General features: G+C 32.9%; 1 protein-coding gene across 7 annotated transcripts in view; it reads left to right on the forward strand.

Annotated features, from left to right (window-relative positions):
* The window catches only part of LOC118198151 (centrosomal protein of 104 kDa), a 100,845-nt gene that overhangs the window by 14,584 nt on the left and 65,395 nt on the right, over positions 1 to 20,866 (forward strand). For all 7 annotated transcript variants that reach the window (XR_004759707.2, XM_085822463.1, XM_035369760.2 and 4 more), the window contains 3 exons: positions 11,536 to 11,674; positions 15,959 to 16,030; positions 16,376 to 16,401. Coding sequence is in view for 6 of the 7 variants with exons in the window: in XM_085822463.1 (XP_085678589.1) it covers positions 11,536 to 11,674; positions 15,959 to 16,030; positions 16,376 to 16,401 (237 nt within the window). In the remaining variant the exon portion in view is untranslated. The remainder of the gene's footprint in view (positions 1 to 11,535; positions 11,675 to 15,958; positions 16,031 to 16,375; positions 16,402 to 20,866) is intronic.

The following is a 20,866-nucleotide window of genomic DNA, read 5'->3' on the forward strand; positions in this document are numbered from 1 at the left end:
TCCAGAATGTGTTTTTTAAGCTAAATATCTGACTACCAGCAAAACTGTTAAATATCTAAAATAGCTACTGCCTCAGCATATTCAGATATTTTTTAAATGCAATTAATTGGATTGTTTTCCCCTGTTAACCAAATACATAATTACTGTAATGCAAGTGATTTGGATAATATTTTGTTTTTATGTTCTTAAAAGACACCTCAATTGCTAGAATTTTATCCTGCCCCTGTTATAACCAATTGAAGTTGTTGGTTTGAAGCTGAATAAAATATAAATATAGAATAAATAGAAAAATTAGTAAGTAGACAAATAAAATGCTTTCATTTTTGTAAAACTAATACTTTCTTTTACAATGATAGACTTCAATAAATTATTTCTTATTTGCTTGTGTTCAGAAGCTATTAAAATGTAATTGACTGTAGTTATTCTGTATACTGTAAGACAAAACTCCTAGTGTGTAGCAGAAATTGGCATAACTTTCATTACGCTTATTTAGTCTATGCTTTTTAATACCACCACATTAGTAGGTGGTTTTTTGGGGGGAGGAGGGGGGCATTTATTGTAATTTAGAGCTTTTTTCCCCCAAAAATATTTCAGTTCAGTAAATCTGTAAAAGAAAAAATTATTTTACAGAAACATTATAGAATTCCAGTTATTGTGGATTGGTTTTTCCACCTTATAGCTGTTTAATTTAAACAAACTAATAATTATTCATGTTATCAATTTTTTTCTGTTAATGTAAATATAGTTAAAGCTTTCTGTTAGTGTAAATACAATCAATCCTTCTGTCAGCACAAAATTGCATGGATTCTCTAGAAGTTCAGTTTTTTTCAAATGATTTTCTCACCTCTCAATAAAATCCATGGTTTGATTCATAAAGATTCCATTTCTTACTTTAATTCTTGAGGAATTTATAACATATCTTATTAGTTTAGTTTGAGAAACATCGTCCAGAGTAAAAGAGCATTAAAGTTTTGCATCAAGGAACACAAAGGTGAATTAACAGGTCTTCAATAGCTAGTCATAGTCAGAAATTTAATCATAATTTTGACTTTGTGTCTACAAAAATTATCCTGAAAGCTTCTTTCATTTTAATTGGATTTTCTTGAAGATTTTTCAATTCACAAAGATTTATCTTGTTTAGTTAATAACTTTATATCCAATCCAGTCCTTCCTAATGCTTTTTAAATTAACTTGAATTTTTCAATTTTCATTACTTTTTCTGCTGACAGATTGTGCTATTTTCTCATTCACTGTACTTTTTTTGGGTATAAATACAACCATGGCTTTCCCTTCATTGCAGATTTCCCCTCAGGGGCTTTTATGTGAGTGTGGGTATGGCAATACTGAGGTATCATAGCCCTTTATGGAATCACCCTCTTAGTGAGATGGGGGGGTCACGATCCTGGTGCCCTAATGATCTTTCCTCCTTTCGTTTTCCCTCCTCTTAGCTATCACTTTTTCCTGCCTTGTGTTTCTCCTCTTCAAAGATCGGGATTTGTCATGAGATGCTATTACAATAATTGTTTTTAATTTTAAATGCTGAGAAAACTGCCTATGTGTTTGCTATGCTTAAAGACCTGTGTCGTTGGAAAGGAGGGTACTGGTAGTTGAGGAACAAGATACTGTTCGCAATACACTGCTTTGGCCTCTACTTAAGCTAAACGGGATGAACTTTATTGTCCTAATGAGTGTCGATTGGCTGGTCTCCCAAGCTTTGTATCGATGGCTTTAGGGATAAGCTTTCATGAGTTGCTGCTTTTGGGAAAGCTAACTGTAGGAATTCTGTTTGTGTATAGGTCCGGCTAGCACTAACACAGGAATCTGTGTTTCCTTGTTGGGCTGCATGGGGGGTGGCAGTCTGACCTGAATTAATTTCTTATTCAGTATAGCCTCTCAAAACAAAACTGTCTAAAAGAGAATGTTCACAATCAAAAAAAAAAAAAAAAAAAAAAAAAAAAAAAATTCAGACAAATGCGATTGCCAATCAAGAGAAAATTCTACCTTTATATCTTGTCATCAGTAACACCCCAGGCAATATGCAAAAAATGTCACCATTTCGAGTATATAAAAATATATATCTGTCATAAGAAAACGGTTGTGTTCTGATGATCTACTAATAGAAACTGTCTTGCCTATTCAATCTCTCACCATCCTTGAATTAAAGAAATTAGGGCAATTCGACATTAGTGTCACAGAACACAAAACATTACTGTCGTGACATTATTTCCAAGATCAACCTCTTTTCCATATCAGAAGAGGAAATTGAATCAGAGCTGTCCAACTAGAATATCTAGGCGGCAAGGCGGATCAAGATGCACAAAGAAGGCACTTGATTAATACTGAACATATAATCCTGGCCTTCAGTTCACCTGAGCTGCCAAAAAGTATTAAGGCTGGGTATTTGCTCTGCCTTATAAGACCTTAAATACCTAGCCCCTTACGTTGATTTCAGTGCCAGCATTTTTGACACTCGGAAAATGCCCTGTCATGGCAAAGTCACATGTGCACATTTTGCTGTGGAAGGCCACGGCAGCAATAATTACAGTGCCAGCTCACTATGTGTTAATTGCAAATCAGAGCACACAGATGTCTCTCGCCTTTGCCCAAAACGGAAGTCTGAGAAAAATGTACAATATATAAATATAACAAAAACTATTTTTTTTGTAGAGGTGACAAGAAAGCTGTCATATGCTAATGCATTAAAATTCATAAATCATCAGGCACACAAACAGCAATAAGTGCACAAAATAAACAGCCAATCAAAATTTAACTGCCCAGTAGTAAAGAAACTAAAAACAACCAATCTGAAAATAGTAATAGTAATAATAATAATAATAATAAAAAAAAAAAAAAAAAAAAAAAAAAAAAGAGGGAAAAAAAAAAAAAAAGAAACTTTCAGTGCCTTCCAGAAATCCAAGTCTGAGCTCCTCTGTTAGAATTCGTTCAGATGATCTGCATTCTGATATGGATGTGGAAGAGTGACTGGACATTCTGAGGCATCTACTTCCACGTAAAACAAAAACACAGCACCGAAAATATAAATATCATTCATAATGGCCACTCATGTTTCTTGGAATTATTGCGGCTTCTACCAAAATCTTGTTTTCATCAAATACTTGACCAATAAACATCATCCGGTGTGTTTGGCAGTGCAGGAGACTCTCCTGAAACCAGAGAAAGAAGCTAAGCTTTAAAAGTTCTCATTTGTCAGGAAAGATAATCTTGTAGGTAAGTGTGCTAGTGGATGTGTTGGTCTGATCAGTTCATTTCCTTTAAGAACAAGCCTTCAAGCCGTTTCCATTTAAATAAATATAAAATTCCTGGTTTCAGTTTGTTGTGTCTATTTGCCTTCAAATGAACACAACAATCAATGAGATTTAGATGACTTAATTAAATCAGCTACTTGAACCTTTTATCATGTTAGGTGACTTTAATGCCCATAGTCCACTCTGCGGTAAGGACACAAATCCTCGAGGAAGACAAATCGACCAAATGATTCAAAATTTTTTTATGCCTTTGTCTGCTCAGTAATGGACAGGATACCTACTTCCACAAGCTCACAAGGGTATTTCACACACTATCTTTCTATCTGCAATACTGCAAGCCAAGGGCAGGCCATTCCTAGCAGGAGGGCAGTGCCTAAGAGTATGTGGGCGGCTGAAATCAGGGGCAGGCGGACTCTTGTGATACCATGCCTAAATATATAAAATTCATTAAATTCATTGTAAGTACTTGTCATATGTAAGTACTTTTTATACAATTTGTCATATGTAAGTACTTTTTATACAATTTGTCATATGTAAGTACTTAGTGAGTACGAAATAAAAATTTTATGAATCATTGAGCTTTTTATTTATATTTGGGGGCGGCAATTGTAGGAAAGTATGCAAGCAGCCAATGGCCTAGGAACAGCCTTGACTAAGGGAGATTCAGATGAGATAACTGCAAACAGTACGAGCTCCCATCTACCAAAGATGTATGAATGGAATGGTATCAGCGGTACCATCCTCTTCCTCCTCATCTGTGCTTGAAAACCACTTCTGTTCCATAAACTGGTTTTCAAGGACATTTCAAAGGCATTTTGTAAATGTGATCAAAGAAAAACCAAGTAATCTGTGCTATAGTAACCCATGGTACAGTATACTAGCTATCTATTAGTGTACTTAAAGGGGGAAGAAACACATCCTGGAAATTTAAAAAAAATCTGGAAGTGTATTTAATATTATTTTATTTAATTTATTAATAAATTGATTTCTTTGTTTTTTTGCGGGGGGGGATTCATGTGCACAAATAGAGAGGCTGCCACTGCAGTGCAGTATTTTTGAAGTTATGAGATCAAGAAAAGTGTGTGTGTATACAAAATTATTTGAAAATTGATAAACAGTGGCAAACATTGATAAAGTACTTGAAAACTTACCATAACATTTTAAGTCCTTTAAATGCCACATCTGTAACCTGTATCTTTTGATTATCTAACTACATTAGGTACAATCTATTCCTTTAAACTTCTGTCAGATGGTGTGAATTTGCTGGCATCTTCACCAGCTTTCATGATTTGACAGGATTTTATAAGCAGATGAGATGTTCTTTTAGATGTTTAGAGCCTATGAAAAACATGGGCTTTTATGTTTGAATTGTATTCGCCCCTTAATTTTACATAATTTTCAATGTGGTCTTTGAATGTTCAAGCTAATAGTAAAATAAGATGACTTTTTATAAATTTTAGAGTAGATTTCCCCCCCCCTTTCATTTGGCTTAGTGCCATTAGTTACACTTTTTATACATTCAAATATATGGTATTTTTACTTATCAGGTATTGGGCATTTTCCAAGCATTGCGGATAGTTGAGCTTTTACTACAATGCAAGAAGATAAAATAATATGTATTTTTAAGAAGTCATTAAATTTATTTAGGTGAATGTTGTGATACTTCTTTGGCGAAATGAAGCAACTCCAATGATGGAACACAGCAATAACTTTTATTTAACACTAAAAAAAATGGCGACATACAAACAAGAAGAGAAAACATATTCTAACATTTAAAAATAAATTACATTCTTCGTGCGAGAGTCGCACTCGTGCGAGAGTGGCACTCGAGTCTGGTTCCAAATATTGCCATTCACAAATAACTTAATGTTCATCTATTTAAATTATTTAAACTACAAGATTTTAATACTATTTAAAGCTGTTACAACCTCTCCCCCAACGGAGAGACTTTTTCCGAAGGGAAAAGTTCTGTAAAATTTGACAGTTTAATAAGCTCGGCTTGCTCATTTGCTTAAAGAGCAAAGGTTATTTCTCTTATAAATTTCTAAATTTCAGGCCAAAAAATTTTAAGTTTTAAACAATACTTTTACACTACATTTAAAAAGAAAGAAATGGAGAACGTTCAAATACATTAGTTGAGCATACATTAAACAATAAAATTAATTCTAAACGTGGTTACATACACTAAGAGTTACATTACTTAATTCTACTCAGAACATCTACGTTCTTGTGCAAAGATCCTTTGCGATGAATGACCTTAAAATTATAAGGTTGTAATGAGAGTGCCCAGCGCATCAATCTAGAGTTACATTTGGCGTTGGATTGTAGCCAGACCAAAGGATTATGATCAGTTTGAATCAAGAATTCTTGCTGACCATCCAGATAAAAATGCAGTTTCTTGATAGCGTAGATGATAGCAGCGCACTCCTTTTCAGTAGTACAATAATTCTTTTCAAACTTAGTAAATTTTTTGCTTATATACAAGATAGGATGTTCACGTTGTTCATCATCTAATTGGCATAGTACTATACCCATGCCATTGTCTGAGGCATCGGTTTGTATAATAAACCTTTTATCAAAATCGGGAGCATACAGAATTGGTTTCTTGCATAGCAACTCTTTTAAATTTTTAAAAGCTCTGTCACATATTTCAGACCATTGTATATTTCCTTTTTTTGTTACCCCCTTCAAAGCGTCCGTGAGGGGTGAAGCAATTTCTGAAAATCTCGGTATGTACTGGCGATAATACCCTACCAGTCCTAAGAAAGCACGTACTTCTGTTTTGGTTTTAGGTGTAGGATACTCCTTTACAGCCAGGATCTTTACTTCATCCGGGGTTCGTTGTCCTTGTCCCACAACATGGCCTAGGTATCTCACTTGATCTTGTGCAAATTTACATTTTGATGGTTTTAGTCGTAAATTTGCTTTCTGTATTCTTTCTAGAACAGAAGTTAAGTTTTTAAGGTGATCTTCCCAGTTTTCTGAGTAAATGGCAATGTCATCCAGGTATGGTACAGCGAAACCTTCGCATCCAGCCAGGACTTTAGTCATAACTTTGCTAAAAAAATATGGGGCATTTTTTAATCCAAAGGGTAAACGTAGAGGCCTGAAACTTCCAAAACTAGTTACAAACGTTGCATATCTTTGGGCTCTTTCTGTTAACGGAATTTGCCAGTAGCCTCTAGATAAATCTAATAGGGTAATATATTTTGCTTTTGCTACAGTTTCGATACGTTCTTCAATATTAGGCAAAGGATAGTATTCAGTTTTAGTAACAGCATTGAGTTTACGATAATCAATACAAGGCCGAGGATCCTTTGATGAAGATTCTATCAAAATCATGGGAGATGTATAGTCCGATTCTCCCGGCTCTATAATTTTAAGATTGAGCATTTTTTGTATTTCCTTTTTGAAAATTTCACTCTGTCGGGGTGACAGTCTGTATGGCTTTATTTGTATTGGTTCGTTATTTAATAGCTCAATATCGTGACAAACTAAGTTTGTTAGTCCAGGATTATTTGAAAAACAACCAGAATATTTCCATAAAATCTTTCTTAAATCTTCTATTTGCTCGGATTTCAACCTTTTCTCGAGTTCATTCTCCTCTATGATGTCCGAGAAATTTAATATACTTGGATTGGAAGGTAAACGAGGAATGTCCATTTCTAAGTCTCCTTCCACTTCAGTTATCATATTAATCATTTCTGGTCTTTTGTAATATGGTTTAAGCATGTTAATGTGATATACTTGATTTGGCTCATTTTTTTCCTCGAAACTTACAATATAATTGGTTTCTGAAATTTTCTGCTCTATTTTTCCAGGTCCTTTCCACTGTACTTCTAGTTTATTTTGACGATTCATTGATAAAACAAGAACTAAATCTCCTCTAGCAAATTCTCTTTTCACTGCGTTTCGATCGTACCATGTTTTCCTCCGTTGTTGAGCTTCTTTCATGTTTTCCACGGCAAGTTCTTGGCATTTCTTCATTCGACTAATAAGTTCGAAAACGTAACTGACAACATTATTACTTTCTTCAATCGGTTCTAGCCACTGCTCATAAAGTAAAGTGACTGGCGTTCGTAGGTTTTTGCCATGAACTAATTCTGCTGGTGTAAAACCAGTGCTTTCGTGTGTGACTGTTCTGAGAGCAAAAAGAACTGATGGTAGATAATTCTCCCAATCCGAAGTCGCTCCTATACATACGACTCTTAACACCCTTTTTAGCGTTCTATGGAATCGTTCAACGGGATTACTCTGCGGATGATACACAGAGCTTCTTACATGTTTAATGCCGAAACGCTCCAAAAATTCCTCTGTCAAAGCACTGACGAAAGAGGTCCCCTGATCTGTTTGGATCACTTTTGGGAAACCCATACAACTGAAAATCTGTAAGAAAGCATCAATCACAGATGGCGAAGAAATGTCTGTCACCGCTACAGCATCTGGATATTTGGACGACATACACAGAGCTGTAATAATATATTTTTTTCCAGTCTTTGAAATAGGTAGCGGACCAACGGCATCGGCATTTATTTTAGTGAATATTTCGGAAATTACTGGTACTAATGTCATTGGAGCCTTCTTTTTGTCATTTCCTTTTCCAGCGCGCTGACAAGCATCACAGGTTCTTACAAAATCTTCAGTTTCTTTGTAACACCTCGTCCAGTAAAAATATCTAGCAAGTCTGTCTTTGGTCTTTTTGACACCCAAATGACCAGAAGTTCCTTCGTGGCACATCTTTATAATTGACGGCTTGAGTTTTTCAGGTATAACGACAAGCTGTCTTTCAAAGCCCATTTTATCCGTCGTTTTTTTAACTAAAAGTTCTTTTCCTGTCAGACTATAGTTCTCATTTTTGCATGTACCTTCTTTAACTTCTTGGATGATTTTAGACAGTTCCTTATCAGCAAGCTGAAGTTGTGCAATTTCTTCTGAGTCAATTTTTACCAGTTTCATGAGAGCTTCATCTTCCGTATTTAGTTCCGGTAAATTATCTTCTTCTTCAAAAACATCTCTGGATGCTTTATTTTCTTCCTTCATCGGTTCCAAGAGCTTCTCTTCAGCTATTTCTCTTTTCCTTTGAGCTCTAGTAGAGACAGCATTAACCTGGTGAGGACAACTATCAGGCTCCTTTCCTTGTTTATTCAACAGTGCAAAAGTTCGATTGCCTAATAAATACCTTCCTTTGTCGAGTTCATTTCTAATAATGGCAGCCTTAGTTATTACTCGCCCAAGATCGCAATTTAGTTCGATCTCAGCCAATGGTAAACAGGTTGGATTCAAGTCTAATGGCTGTTGCACCCACACATTTTCACCTGTCAGCATTTCCGGCGTGATGTATTTGCGACAAACTATATCAATACTAGCACCTGAATCCCTTAATATAGGAATTTTATGACCATTTACGTAACCCATACTAGTATAAGGTAATAGAAATTTATCCTCTGGTTTTGCACTAATTCTGTTAAGATTAGCAGGAGATTCAGTACTATTCTTAAGTTTTGGACATTGGGGCCTTAAATGTTGATAGGACCCACACTGATAGCATTGTGGCGTCTTTCGTTTTTCATATTTATCATCTGGACGTGGACTTCTAGGTCTATGAAACAAGCTTTGCGTATTAAATCCTGATGACATTTTGTTTTCAGTTTTATTTTTATTATCTGAACTCAATTTACCTTGAGTTAGTGCATTGTATCTTTCTTTCTGCTTATCCACTACAGGCTTTTTTTTAAAGTTTCCGCAAACGTTTTCATAGGCATCAAGTTTTTCAGCTAATTTTTTAGATGAAATCATCTCTACCCACTCATCAAGAAAATGATCTCGAATTTCAGGAGGAACTCGACGCTTAAGTTGGTCAATCACCATCAAATCTAGCAACTGATCAAAAGTCTTAACTCCTAGACCAGTCACCCATTCCTTGCAATAATTTTCTATTTCATAATTGAAATCCACCCATGTGGATTCGGTACTCTTTTGATGTTTCATAAATTTCTGCCTAAACTTTTCCGGGCTTAGTTTAAACCGTCTTAACAATAAATTCTTCACGTGTTCATAGTCTTTAGCTTTATCGGAGGGTTCTCTAGCTATTAACTGGGTTACTTCGTAAGGAAGTAGTCCTAGTAAATGAGATACAAATTCTTCTTTATCAATTTTAGCCCATTCTGCTTGCCTTTCAAACAATAGCAAATATAGACTGATATCTCCTTTCTTGTCATCGAATTTCTGCATAAGGTGACGCAGCTCCGTTTTCGGCCGGATCTGTCCGGTATTTTGAGACTTTGTCTCTGCTTCAAGTCTTAATCTCTCTAATTCATACTGTTCTTTCCTTCTCCGCTCTTCCGCTTCTTCCTGTCTCCTACGTTCTTCTCTTTCCCTTTCCTCCCTCTCTTTCCGTTCTTCTCTTTCCCTTTCCTCCCTCTCTTTCCGTTCTTCTCTTTCCCTTTCCTCCCTCTCTTTCCGTTCTTCTCTTTCCACCCTCTCTTTCCGTTCTTCCCTTTCCTCCCTCACTTTCCGTTCTTCTATTATTGTGTCTAAGACTCCTTTGACGAATACTTCATCATAATCTCTACTTTCAACAATTTTCTGTTTTAAATCGACTATTTTCAAATCTGCAGTCACATGAACTCCCAGTTCAGCCGCGAGATTTTGCAAATCTTCCTTACGAGCTCTTCCTAAGTAAGACATTGTTTCTATGTTTAAAATTAACAAACACTGTTTTCTTTATATTTCCTCAAAATAGCTCAATTCAATTACTTTAATTAATCAATGCAGTCAGGAATCACGAAATTAAATGCACTTTGTTAAGTACGTATACCTCAAAAATGAAATATTTAAATTATATGAAGTTCATTCTCTCTACCACATTAATTGTGATTAAAATAAGAATAATAACATAGAGCAATATATATATCTACCGTCTGCACAACTAAAATGAATATTAAATATAATATCAAATACGGTAATAAAATAAGACAATTTAATATTAACAGGAAATAATAATCTGGTATTGCTAATATTGCGTTCAGTGATGAACTAATAAAATAAAGCAATTCTATATGAACAGGAAGTAATAATCTGGTATCACTAATATTATGTTCAGTGATGGACTAATAAAATAAAAATACGCACGATTATTCGATCTCGCCGGTGCCTCCAAAATAATTAAGACTGTGATACTTCTTTGGCGAAATGAAGCAACTCCAATGATGGAACACAGCAATAACTTTTATTTAACACTAAAAAAAATGGCGACATACAAACAAGAAGAGAAAACATATTCTAACATTTAAAAATAAATTACATTCTTCGTGCGAGAGTCGCACTCGTGCGAGAGTGGCACTCGAGTCTGGTTTCAAATATTGCCATTCACAAATAACTTAATGTTCATCTATTTAAATTATTTAAACTACAAGATTTTAATACTATTTAAAGCTGTTACAATGTGTATAATAGTATTATTGGCTTAAAAAAAATTGTTGTAAGGAGAAAAATATGCCGTACACAACTATCTTGAATAATTCATTGACATGTTACGTTATTTTATTTAGCAAATATCTTGCATTAAAGACTCACTGCTGTAACAAATGCTTCTTTTAAGAAAGCAAAATGTACATATTATATATTTATTCTTTCTCCACTTGAGGAAAACAAGATTATGCCTGTACAAAATACGTATATACTTGGAATAAAAATGGGCTGTTTGCTGAGGAGGGAAAGGAGATTTCATTTTCACTTTTGTTAAAATAAATGTTTATTATTTCTCTTGTTTGACATGGCACCAGATGGGAAAGTGGTTACTGACTTTGACTGCTGTACCAAAGGACCTAGGCTCAAATCCTGGAGAACGCATGGATGTTAAATTTCTGTCCCTTCATAAGAGGCAGTGATGGCCCACCTATTAAGTGCCTCCATAAAAGTGACCACTGGTTCCAGCCTTAGTAGTGGCCAATGAGTATAGTGGCTAGTGCTCACCATTGGAAGGCGAAAAAATTATGTATTATAATAAATATACTATGTATTTAAATTTAAAAGCAGTTAATGAGTAAGTAAAAGCTTTGATTATCAATATTTTGAATTTGTTTTAAAAAGTGTTAATAAGATATTTGTAAAATAATGCAGGCAAATAGGAAAATCAGTACTAAACTTCCTCTAATTGTACTGAAATCAAATACTGTAAAATGCAGTTCAATGTAAACTGTTGAAATATTGCAAAAAATCCTATTTCAGTAATTTTTTGAATATTTGTATATTTGTTTTTATATTTCAGGGACATTTACTTCTCAGAAAATGCTTTTACGGAATACAAAGCTAGAGAGCTCAGGACTGCTTACATTGACATCATTGGAAAATTTGTGAAACTAGTTTTGCATCAGAATCATATCAACAAATTGAATTTATGTAATCAGGTAAAATGTATCGATATTCGTACAGTGAAAATTACTGTTGTTTAGGTTATACTATTTTTACACATTTATAAACTATATCCATTATTTTTGCATGAGGATATCTTAGGAATAGCATATTCTCTGATAAAGGCAGCATGATATTTTTTTCATAAATAAATATTTTTCAGAATAAGTAATTAATAGGGATTTTTAAATCTTACCTGGAGGGAAATCTTAGAGAATTAGAAAAGCTAAAAGCATCCCAGCAGTTTAATTTATGTAAGAAATCAAAATAAATTAGTCCTCTGCCTGGTCTGGTACTTGCTAGATGTTTAAACTGACCCTCTTTCCAATGTCATATATGATATTAGAAACATCTTTTATTAACTACAAGAACATGTTGTGAACTGTGGGATCATTGATGTTTCTTTAAATAAGTCCAGGTAAGTACAATAATGAGTGCAAACTCAAGGAGAATGCAGATATTTAACAATTCCTTCTGAGCTCATGAAATAAATTGCAAAGTTGCTTAAATTGCTCTTAGGGTAAACCCTAATTCAGACATCAGCTGGACGCCCGAAACACCTGAATAATTTTCTACCTAGTGTTTTCTCCCATCACGTTCATTGCTTTTAGGTGTTGTTAAGTGACATGCCAGTCATTCTTTCGAAGCTACTAAAAGTAGTTCTATTATTTTAATGCACCTTCTCTTTCCTTTGTTTACTGTCAGTGTTTAGCTTTTGATGCCCGAAGTTGCAATCCCTCCCAAGGGTGAACTTCACACAGGGTGAAAGCGTCCAAGAACGAAGTTTTCCCTTTACTTAAATAGGCTATTGTTAGCACTGTAGTATTCAATTTGTCATGGGGGAAGGAAAAGCATTTCAGGAGAAATTCGTAGACAGGGGCATTTTCAATGTTTGGGGGAAAAAGATTTTGCCCTCTCTCGATGCGAAAGAGTTAAATGAAGCAAAGAGCTATTGTAAATAAGAAAATCATCTTCAAACCAATTTCTGACTTCCATTCTAATGCTTTACTCTCATTTTTCTTCCATTGCATTTCCATAAAACTTGGTTAATCGAGCAGTGAAACTTCATAAAGTGTGAATTTTTGCATTCTCCATCGTTGGGCAAAATGTCATTTTTACAGAAATGCAGTGATTTTATTTTTCATCAGCTGGCAAATTCTGTACTGCCATTAGAAGAAAAACGAATATTCTCAATGCAAAAAGAAACTAATCAGGAAGATGTTTAAATTTCCAAAGTGCAAATAAACGTACATGTGCTATGTGCACACCTGCATTACCACATACATACTTTGGGGGGACATTGCAGGTTGCCAGATTTTATTTAACTATTTTGGTGAAATCCTGCATTCCTTTATGAAATCTTTTGTGACTTTTCAGGGGGGGGGCTTAACCACAAAGTAACAAAACTATGTTCATTGTTAAATTACTCAGTTGGTAGAACAGTTACAGATTCTAACTGTAAGAGAAACATGCTATTGTAATACTAAAATTAAGCAAAAGGCAACCTTAGATTGATATAGATTTTTAAGAATGATGAGGTACAGGTTCTTCTCCAGAGGGAAAAAACTTTTGACTATGGTTCTGTGAAAATTATCAACAAAACTTCTTCAACTGACAATTGGGATTTCCTTTTGCATTTACAAAAATTTGTCTTTAAATACAAAAATTCATTTGCTAAACAAATTCTTTTAAAATATTCATGTTTCAATAAGTAATTTAGAAAATTTTATTATTTTGAAATAAATAAGAATAAAAAAAAACTGTGGTTCTAAAGCATTATCATTTCTAAAATGAACTTTATATTTATCTACATTTAAATAGGAGCAAAAAGTGTAGCTTAAGTCATTGATTACAATCAAGTTTCCAGAAGTTATCTCAAAGCTTTCAAAATGTTAATATGAATTCTAAATTTATTTTTTACATTTTAGGTCTGTTTCCTTCAACAGATGGGTGCTGCGCTCTTTTTGCTGTGTTTCTTCTGTTAATTTCTTTATAAATATGGTGGTCATTTTTCCTTCCTTTACAAAATTTTTTGCTTTTGAAGAAGGAGAAGGATCCGAGAGTTTCAATGGAGTTTTTTTCATAATTTATACCAATCTAAAATTCCTTTTTCCCCTAATTTTGATTAAATTTGAAAGAAAAATTTCATAAGTCTTATATTTTACCAAATGGCAGTGTTCCGAGAACTTGTATAGGGAAGGTTCATGGGAGATAAATTAAATATATTTCGTTTCATATAACAGAAACACCTGCCAAAGTTATTGGATAAATATGTCTATGTTAGCATAACCTGATGCTATAGTCCAGAAATGTTTGAAGGATTGCTCGAGGAGGTTTCTATTGTCAGAACTCATGCACTGTATTTCTTCATCTGTAAGCCATCATAAATTCTAAGCCATACTTCCTAACCATACATTCTAAGCCCCTTTTTAATTTTAGTCTTATTAAAAAAGAAAATTATTTTGATTTTAAGAAAATAAAATGAATGAAATCAAAAGTAAAATTCATTTACTAAATGCTTTCTCTTAAAATATTTCCATTTCCATAAGTAATTTAGAAAATTTTATTATTTTGGAATAAGTAATAATTAATAAAAAAATCTGATGTGTACACCACATGACTTCCTTGTATTGGAATATTAAATTATACGCATTTTTTCTTGCATTCCATTTAAACTTATTGGATTGAATTAAATCTACTTCGCCGACAGCGCATAAACCACAATAGAATAAATGCATTCTTTAAAATTCACTCTAGTATTTGTTTACCATAGCGACACTCTGGCGCTAGATTCACTTAACAGTATTAATAATTATATAACAGTTAACTTATATAATAATTATATAATGGAAACTAAGTTAACTGTTATATAATCCAGTAATTATATAACAGTCAACTATATATTTCATTCATATTATAACTCATAATGCACAAAATTTATATCATTTAAAGAATAGAATTATCTAATCGTTGCCACATGTTCTATTCAAATACTATAATAAAGCTAGAATGATGTATAAAAGAAATTAAGCAAACAAAACAAAAAAGAAACAGTTTTTCACAGACGATTGTGTATTTCTCATTTAATTAATTCAGTTCTCACTTCGCGAGAAGGCAAAAATACATAAAAACTCAAAATATATATATTAAAAATTACGAAGTAAATCTCAAACACTTTATTTCCTCTAAAAAATTCCAGAAAGAATTAAGCATGATTTAATTGGCAATAATAAATGAATGTGTTATCTTTGTTGTTGCAAAGCTAAGTTTCTCTAGATTGGCAACAAATCCACTAGTCTCCTGTTTCAAATGTAAACATCAATGGCCGCCATTAAAAACAGGCTTAGCGGCAATTAAACAACTTTAAAATTGCTGATAATTCTAAAAATATTGCACACAGATTTACTAAAGACATAAAATCCTTAACCGGAAGATAGAAACAACACAATTCAATCATTTTTAAAGCAAAAAATGTACAATTTACAAACATATAAGAGTAAAGAAACTGAGATCACTGAGCCGGGTAACAGAGTGGATATATATATAAATATATTTATATACGTTTGGTCCGACCGATTGCAACCAAAATACGAGGTGCACATCTACATGTTATAGCAGTCCTATATACAAAATTTCAACATTCTGAGGCTACTCGTTTTTGAGTTATGCGAGATACGTACATACTTTCGTAACACCACGAAAAATTCTCTTCAGAATTTATTTTAAAGCAGTTTTATAATTTTTTTGAAGGAAAAAAGTATTTTATTCTGTCCTTACGTACAGATATCACACAAAAACATTGTTAAATTGCATTCGATAGCGGTCAAAATGGATATTTTCGTTGAAATATGCTGCCTGAAACTTTTCGCGATTACAATACTTCCTTTTTACTTCGTACAAGGAAGTAAAAAAACACCTGTATTTCTAAACCATTATCATTTCTAAGATAAACCTTACTTTTATCTACATTTAAATTAGAGCAAAAAGTACAACTTAAGTTTAAAGAAATACAGAGTATCTCTAACATGAAGGTATAATTTTGAAGTGTGTTCAGTGAGTATACAGCCAGCTTAGTAGTGTCTGTGGTGGTGATCTGAAGTATTTTATCCATTGTTTTATCCAATGAATATAGTAAGTTTGTTCAGATTTAGTGCTTTGATATCTAGAGTAATACAAAATATTTGTATTCAGTTTAGAAGTTATTTGTGTATTCACATTCTAATTATAGGTTATATGCTAAAGCTTAATGTTTAATTATTTGTGCTTAATTTAAATTTCAGGTTGGAATTGTAGCAATCAATATTATAGGAGAAACTATTTTAGATGGAGGCTCTATCAAAGCCAAATATTTAGTGAGTTCCTTTTTCTTTAATATTTTCACAATGTTTCCTTTATTAAATTTTGCAGTCATCTATTGGAAAGAAGAGAATTGATTTCCGATGTTGTGAATGTATAGAATATTTTTAAGTATCTAAAATTTTTATAAGCAGTGGGAATTTGATGTATTTCAATCAATAAGCCACTTATAGAGTGGTTTTTGAAGTCATGTTTAATATGGATAGTAAATATCTAAAAATGCAAATCTTTGTGTGCCCTCTCCCCCCCTTTTTTTTTCTTTTTGAAAAACTTCATAGTATTATGCTATTGATATGTGTGGCTTTAATAGTATGCTTATTAAATAAAATATTTTCATGCAGTCTGATGATCATCTCTTGAATTTGAGGTATGTTTTTAGTAATTTGTAGCTTCTTTTAAAACTGCTATTTTTAATTCATTTTGTCTTTTCTGCTTTCTCTAGATTTTGTGTAATGTAATTAGTGTTAAAACTTGTGCTCTCTGGTTATCCACAACCTTGATAACCAAGGAGAATCACCGGGCTAAGCACTGTGTTGCCAAAGCTGGCAACCCAGAATTTTAAAAATGTATTTATCTGGCAACCCATTTATGTTTGCATGTCCATTATGTGCTGGCATAATATGCTCTGTTTTTAAATTTGAGGGCCATGCTTGTGGTCTCTGCTTGTTGTTATAAGTGTATGGAGTTTCTTTTTTTTTTTGTAGTCAGTCTTAATACCACTGGAAAATTTGCCTCCTAATCAAAAATAAAATGTTGCACTTTTTCAGAAATATGACATTTTGCCTAGTTGTAGAGTATAAGAATGCATGTTCCATGAAGTTAATTTGTGCACTTTCCTGATTTTATGTAAGCAAGTCGATGTATACACGAAGAGCAGTGCCAAGTTGCTATATGATGCCTAGAATTCTGCAATTTTCTCATGTTTCTTTAAGTAAAAACAAGTTGATGTGTACATGGAAAGCAGTGCCAAATTACTTTGCAATGCTGAGAATTCTGCAATTCTCTAATGTTTGTTTTTTAAGTTGAAAAAGATCACTGCACATGTGGGCAGAAGACTGGGAAAAAGAAAATTAACTGTTTTATTATGTATGTTTGTTGCATTTTAAAATTTAGTTAATTTGTTGCTTTTTATGTAATTTTGAGTATTTCATTATGGATATTCATTTTATGTAATTTTTTGTGTTTCATTATGGGTGTTTCTTGCAGTTTAAATTTTATTAATTCATTACTGTTTAATGTAATTTTCAATGCATTGCCTTTTTTTAAAATGGCTACTTTTTTCACAAGTTGGCAAGTTACTTGCCAATAATTGGCAACTTTGCAGGAGGTTTGGGCAAATAAGCAGAGTACCAAATATTTTTTGCATTGCATGCATTTAAGTAACTTTTTATTTTGTAGTGAAACAAGAATTCTTAGGTAGCTAGTTAAAGGACGAAAACACTACTAATGGTTATATCATCTTGGAAATAATTTTTTATTATGAAATTGCATATTGTTCATAAAAAAGAAAATATAAGTTCAAAGAGAATTAATAATAATAATAATAAAGACCCATGGTAAAAGGCATTGATAAAAAGAAATGAGTGCAAACAGCAACAAGCATGTCTCTTTTACTATCAAATAAATGTGACCCGAGATAACAGAAAAGTTACAGGGCAATATGTAAACTGTTGACTAGAATATGCAAGCAGGTTCTCTTCAAGATAAAATACATAACTCTGTACACCAGCTAACTCTATGAATGCTGTAAGTCATAAATGAAAATCAGTGCATGTTTCTACCTTTAGCAGCACACAGTTTGCAAAGGCATATGGACTTATAAAAAGTAATTTACATAAAAAAAAGCTATGTACCCAACTTTAAATAAAACCTAATTTCAAGGAACTTCATTAAAAGAGTACCTAACTTTTGCTTTACCTTATGCAGGTAACATGACTATGTGAAACACTAATGGAAAGCTGTTGACTTCTACAGAGGCTGTTCACACATTTTTTAGACAACTTTGCTTTATTATTAAAAAAAATCCCCCACCTGGAAAAATTTTCTTTAACTGCAGTTATATTTTTGAAAGTATAAATTATTTGACAATTGTAAAATTTGACCATTTAGCTTTCAAGCAAAATGGTGCTTTTAAAGAAGCAGTGGATGGAAGGCTATGTTTGTACTTTTTCCAAAGAAAGTTTTTCCTATTTAGTTATTAAAAAATGTTGTGAAGGCCATGATTTTTCGGTATCTAAAGCAACGATACATAATATTATCAATACGAAAGTAAAAAACGTCAAAGTTTGGCTTTAAGGAGAAAACATTTTTCAAAATACTTATCCTAGGGAAAAAACGGAATATTTTGAATGTTGCAAAGTTAAGAACTTTAATGTTAAAAGAAAATGTATTTATCTGGCAACCCATTTATGTTTGCATGTCCATTATGTGCTGGCATAATATGCTCTGTTTTTAAATTTGAGGGCCATGCTTGTGGTCTCTGCTTGTTGTGATAAGTGTATGGAGTTTCTTTTTTCTTGTAGTCAGTCTTAATACCACTGGGGAGTTTGCCTCCTAATCAAAAATAAAACTTTGCACTTTTTCAGAAATATGGCATTTTGCCTAGTTGTAGAGTATAAGAACGCATGTTCCATGAAGTTAATTTGTGCACTTTCCTGATTTTATGTAATATTACAAGAAACATGTATTCCTGTAAAAAAAATGCAACAAGAAACATGTATGTGTGAATTCAGAGGGCAGTTGCATAATCATTAAAATGCTCAGTATCAACTGTAAACAAAATTATTAATGCTGTTTTGAACCTTAAAAAGGCGAAAAAAGGTAATGTGCATCATCTTTTTCCATGACATATCGCTGAGAGCAGAACGCACTGCAGAATTCTCCATGAGAAAAAATTATTCAGACAAAAATGGAAAAATGTACTCACAATAGATGAATCTTGGGTATATTTAAAGGACCACAAGGGATCCATTTATTATTATCAGAAAAAAAAAAAAAATCTTAGAACGTGGTTCAAAGAATCTAAATGTTTTTCAAAGGGATTTATAATTGTTGTATTTTTTTGATATAAAGACAAATAAATAGAGTGCAAGAAACTGTTATGATTGACTCCACATATTATCAGAAACATATTTTATAAGCAATTTTCAAATGTGAAATGCCTTTTTGAATTTGAATTTTCTTTACTCACAGTGCCATCAATCCATAGAACTGCATCAAGAAAGGTAGCAGCCCCATGTCAATATCCACTGTTAATTTCCTGTAAAAAAATGCAACAAGAAACATGTATTAAGGCCATACCCTTTACTCATAACCCTACTAAATCTCCTGATCCATCATCCATGGATGTACGTGCTTTTGGACTTTTAAAAAGAGGATTGCCTGGACATCGACCTACAACCCTCCTTGGACTTTGGGGAGCTGTTCAAGAGCAATGGGATAAAATACCTCTTCCGCTGATTAAAAAAAAAAAAAAAAAGTTATTGTCTTGGAAATTACAGTGTAGAAAGATAGTGAAGAATGAGGGTTATGAAATGGAACATTTAAAACACTAGAAGTTTAGATAAATTATTTCTGTATATTCAGTGAAAATCATCTAAAAAATGTGCAGACAGCCTTAGTACAATTTTATTTTCATCAGTTGCTACATAAAAAGTTATGTTAATAGTTACATCAGTCAATTATTATTGCTGGGAACATAACTGAATTCTGTTGTGGAATATTTGATAGATGTCATTATAGCTTTTGGATCCTGTCCATAGCATATTCTTTAGATTATACTTCTGGTTGTTATTATTAATTGTTTTATAAAGAAATAGCAGGAAAAGCATAATAGGAAAATAGTACTCAATGATCATATGTAAAACCAAGTGAAGCTATGGGGGAAAAGGCAGAGAAAAAGAAGTAAATGCAAGTGGTAATGAAGCTGTTTAGTATTTATTGGTTATCCCAGGACATATTTTCTTGAAAACATTCTTTTTCAGGGAGAAAAACATCAGAAATAAGCACAATTAAAAATAACAAAATAATTCAGACATGTTGAAACTTCAAAAGATTTAATGCTATATGCAAATACAAAGGGAGGATGAACTTTTAAAACTTATATTTTTTGCTGGTGCTTGTGGTTGTATGTAAAAAAAAATGAAATAGTAAAAAATAGTTCCATAGCATAGCTATTTCTGGTTGAAAAACAATATACGCCATATTTATGTGAATGAATTTTCTTTGTACAAGATTTGTGCTTCAGAAAATCAGTCCAAATGCTATATTTCAAAGACTTTATTGTTTCTTGTCATGCCATTTGGTGCTGTCCCATAGCCTTTAGGTGTTCAAAGTATGCATTTTTAAAAACTGGATCAACAAAATTATATTTGTGATTTAAGATTTGATGAGCTTATTCACCTTCTTTTGATCATTGCATTGAATATTCTTTCCAGCATCTGTAAATATTTAATGCTGTTTCCCACGATGTCTGTAATTATTTCTATTGAAGTTTTTGCAGTTCCACTTTCACCTGTTTAAAAAATATGTATACTAATTTTGTGCCAGTTGCTGCTGAGAATCCATTATTGTCCGACATGTAATAACTGTGAACCTTCCAGCATGGTTTTTCTATTGTGTTCACACTTCCAGTACTGGCTTTAATGGCTCCAAAAGCCTGCTACAAATCAGAGCAAATGACTGACACTGTTTCTCCTTCACACTCACTGTTAACTTTCAAGATACATACTTTTTACATGCTTTACCAATAACCTAAGTCTTCCGCCATGTAGTATTATGCCCACAGCCCACTTCTGCAGAAAGCTCATATTGTCCATCTAACTTAGTTTGGT

This window comes from Stegodyphus dumicola, chromosome 1 (genome assembly GCF_044657685.1).
Source record: "Stegodyphus dumicola isolate Sdum_Otavi_A_Nest chromosome 1, ASM4465768v1".
Lineage (NCBI taxonomy): Eukaryota > Metazoa > Arthropoda > Arachnida > Araneae > Eresidae > Stegodyphus > Stegodyphus dumicola.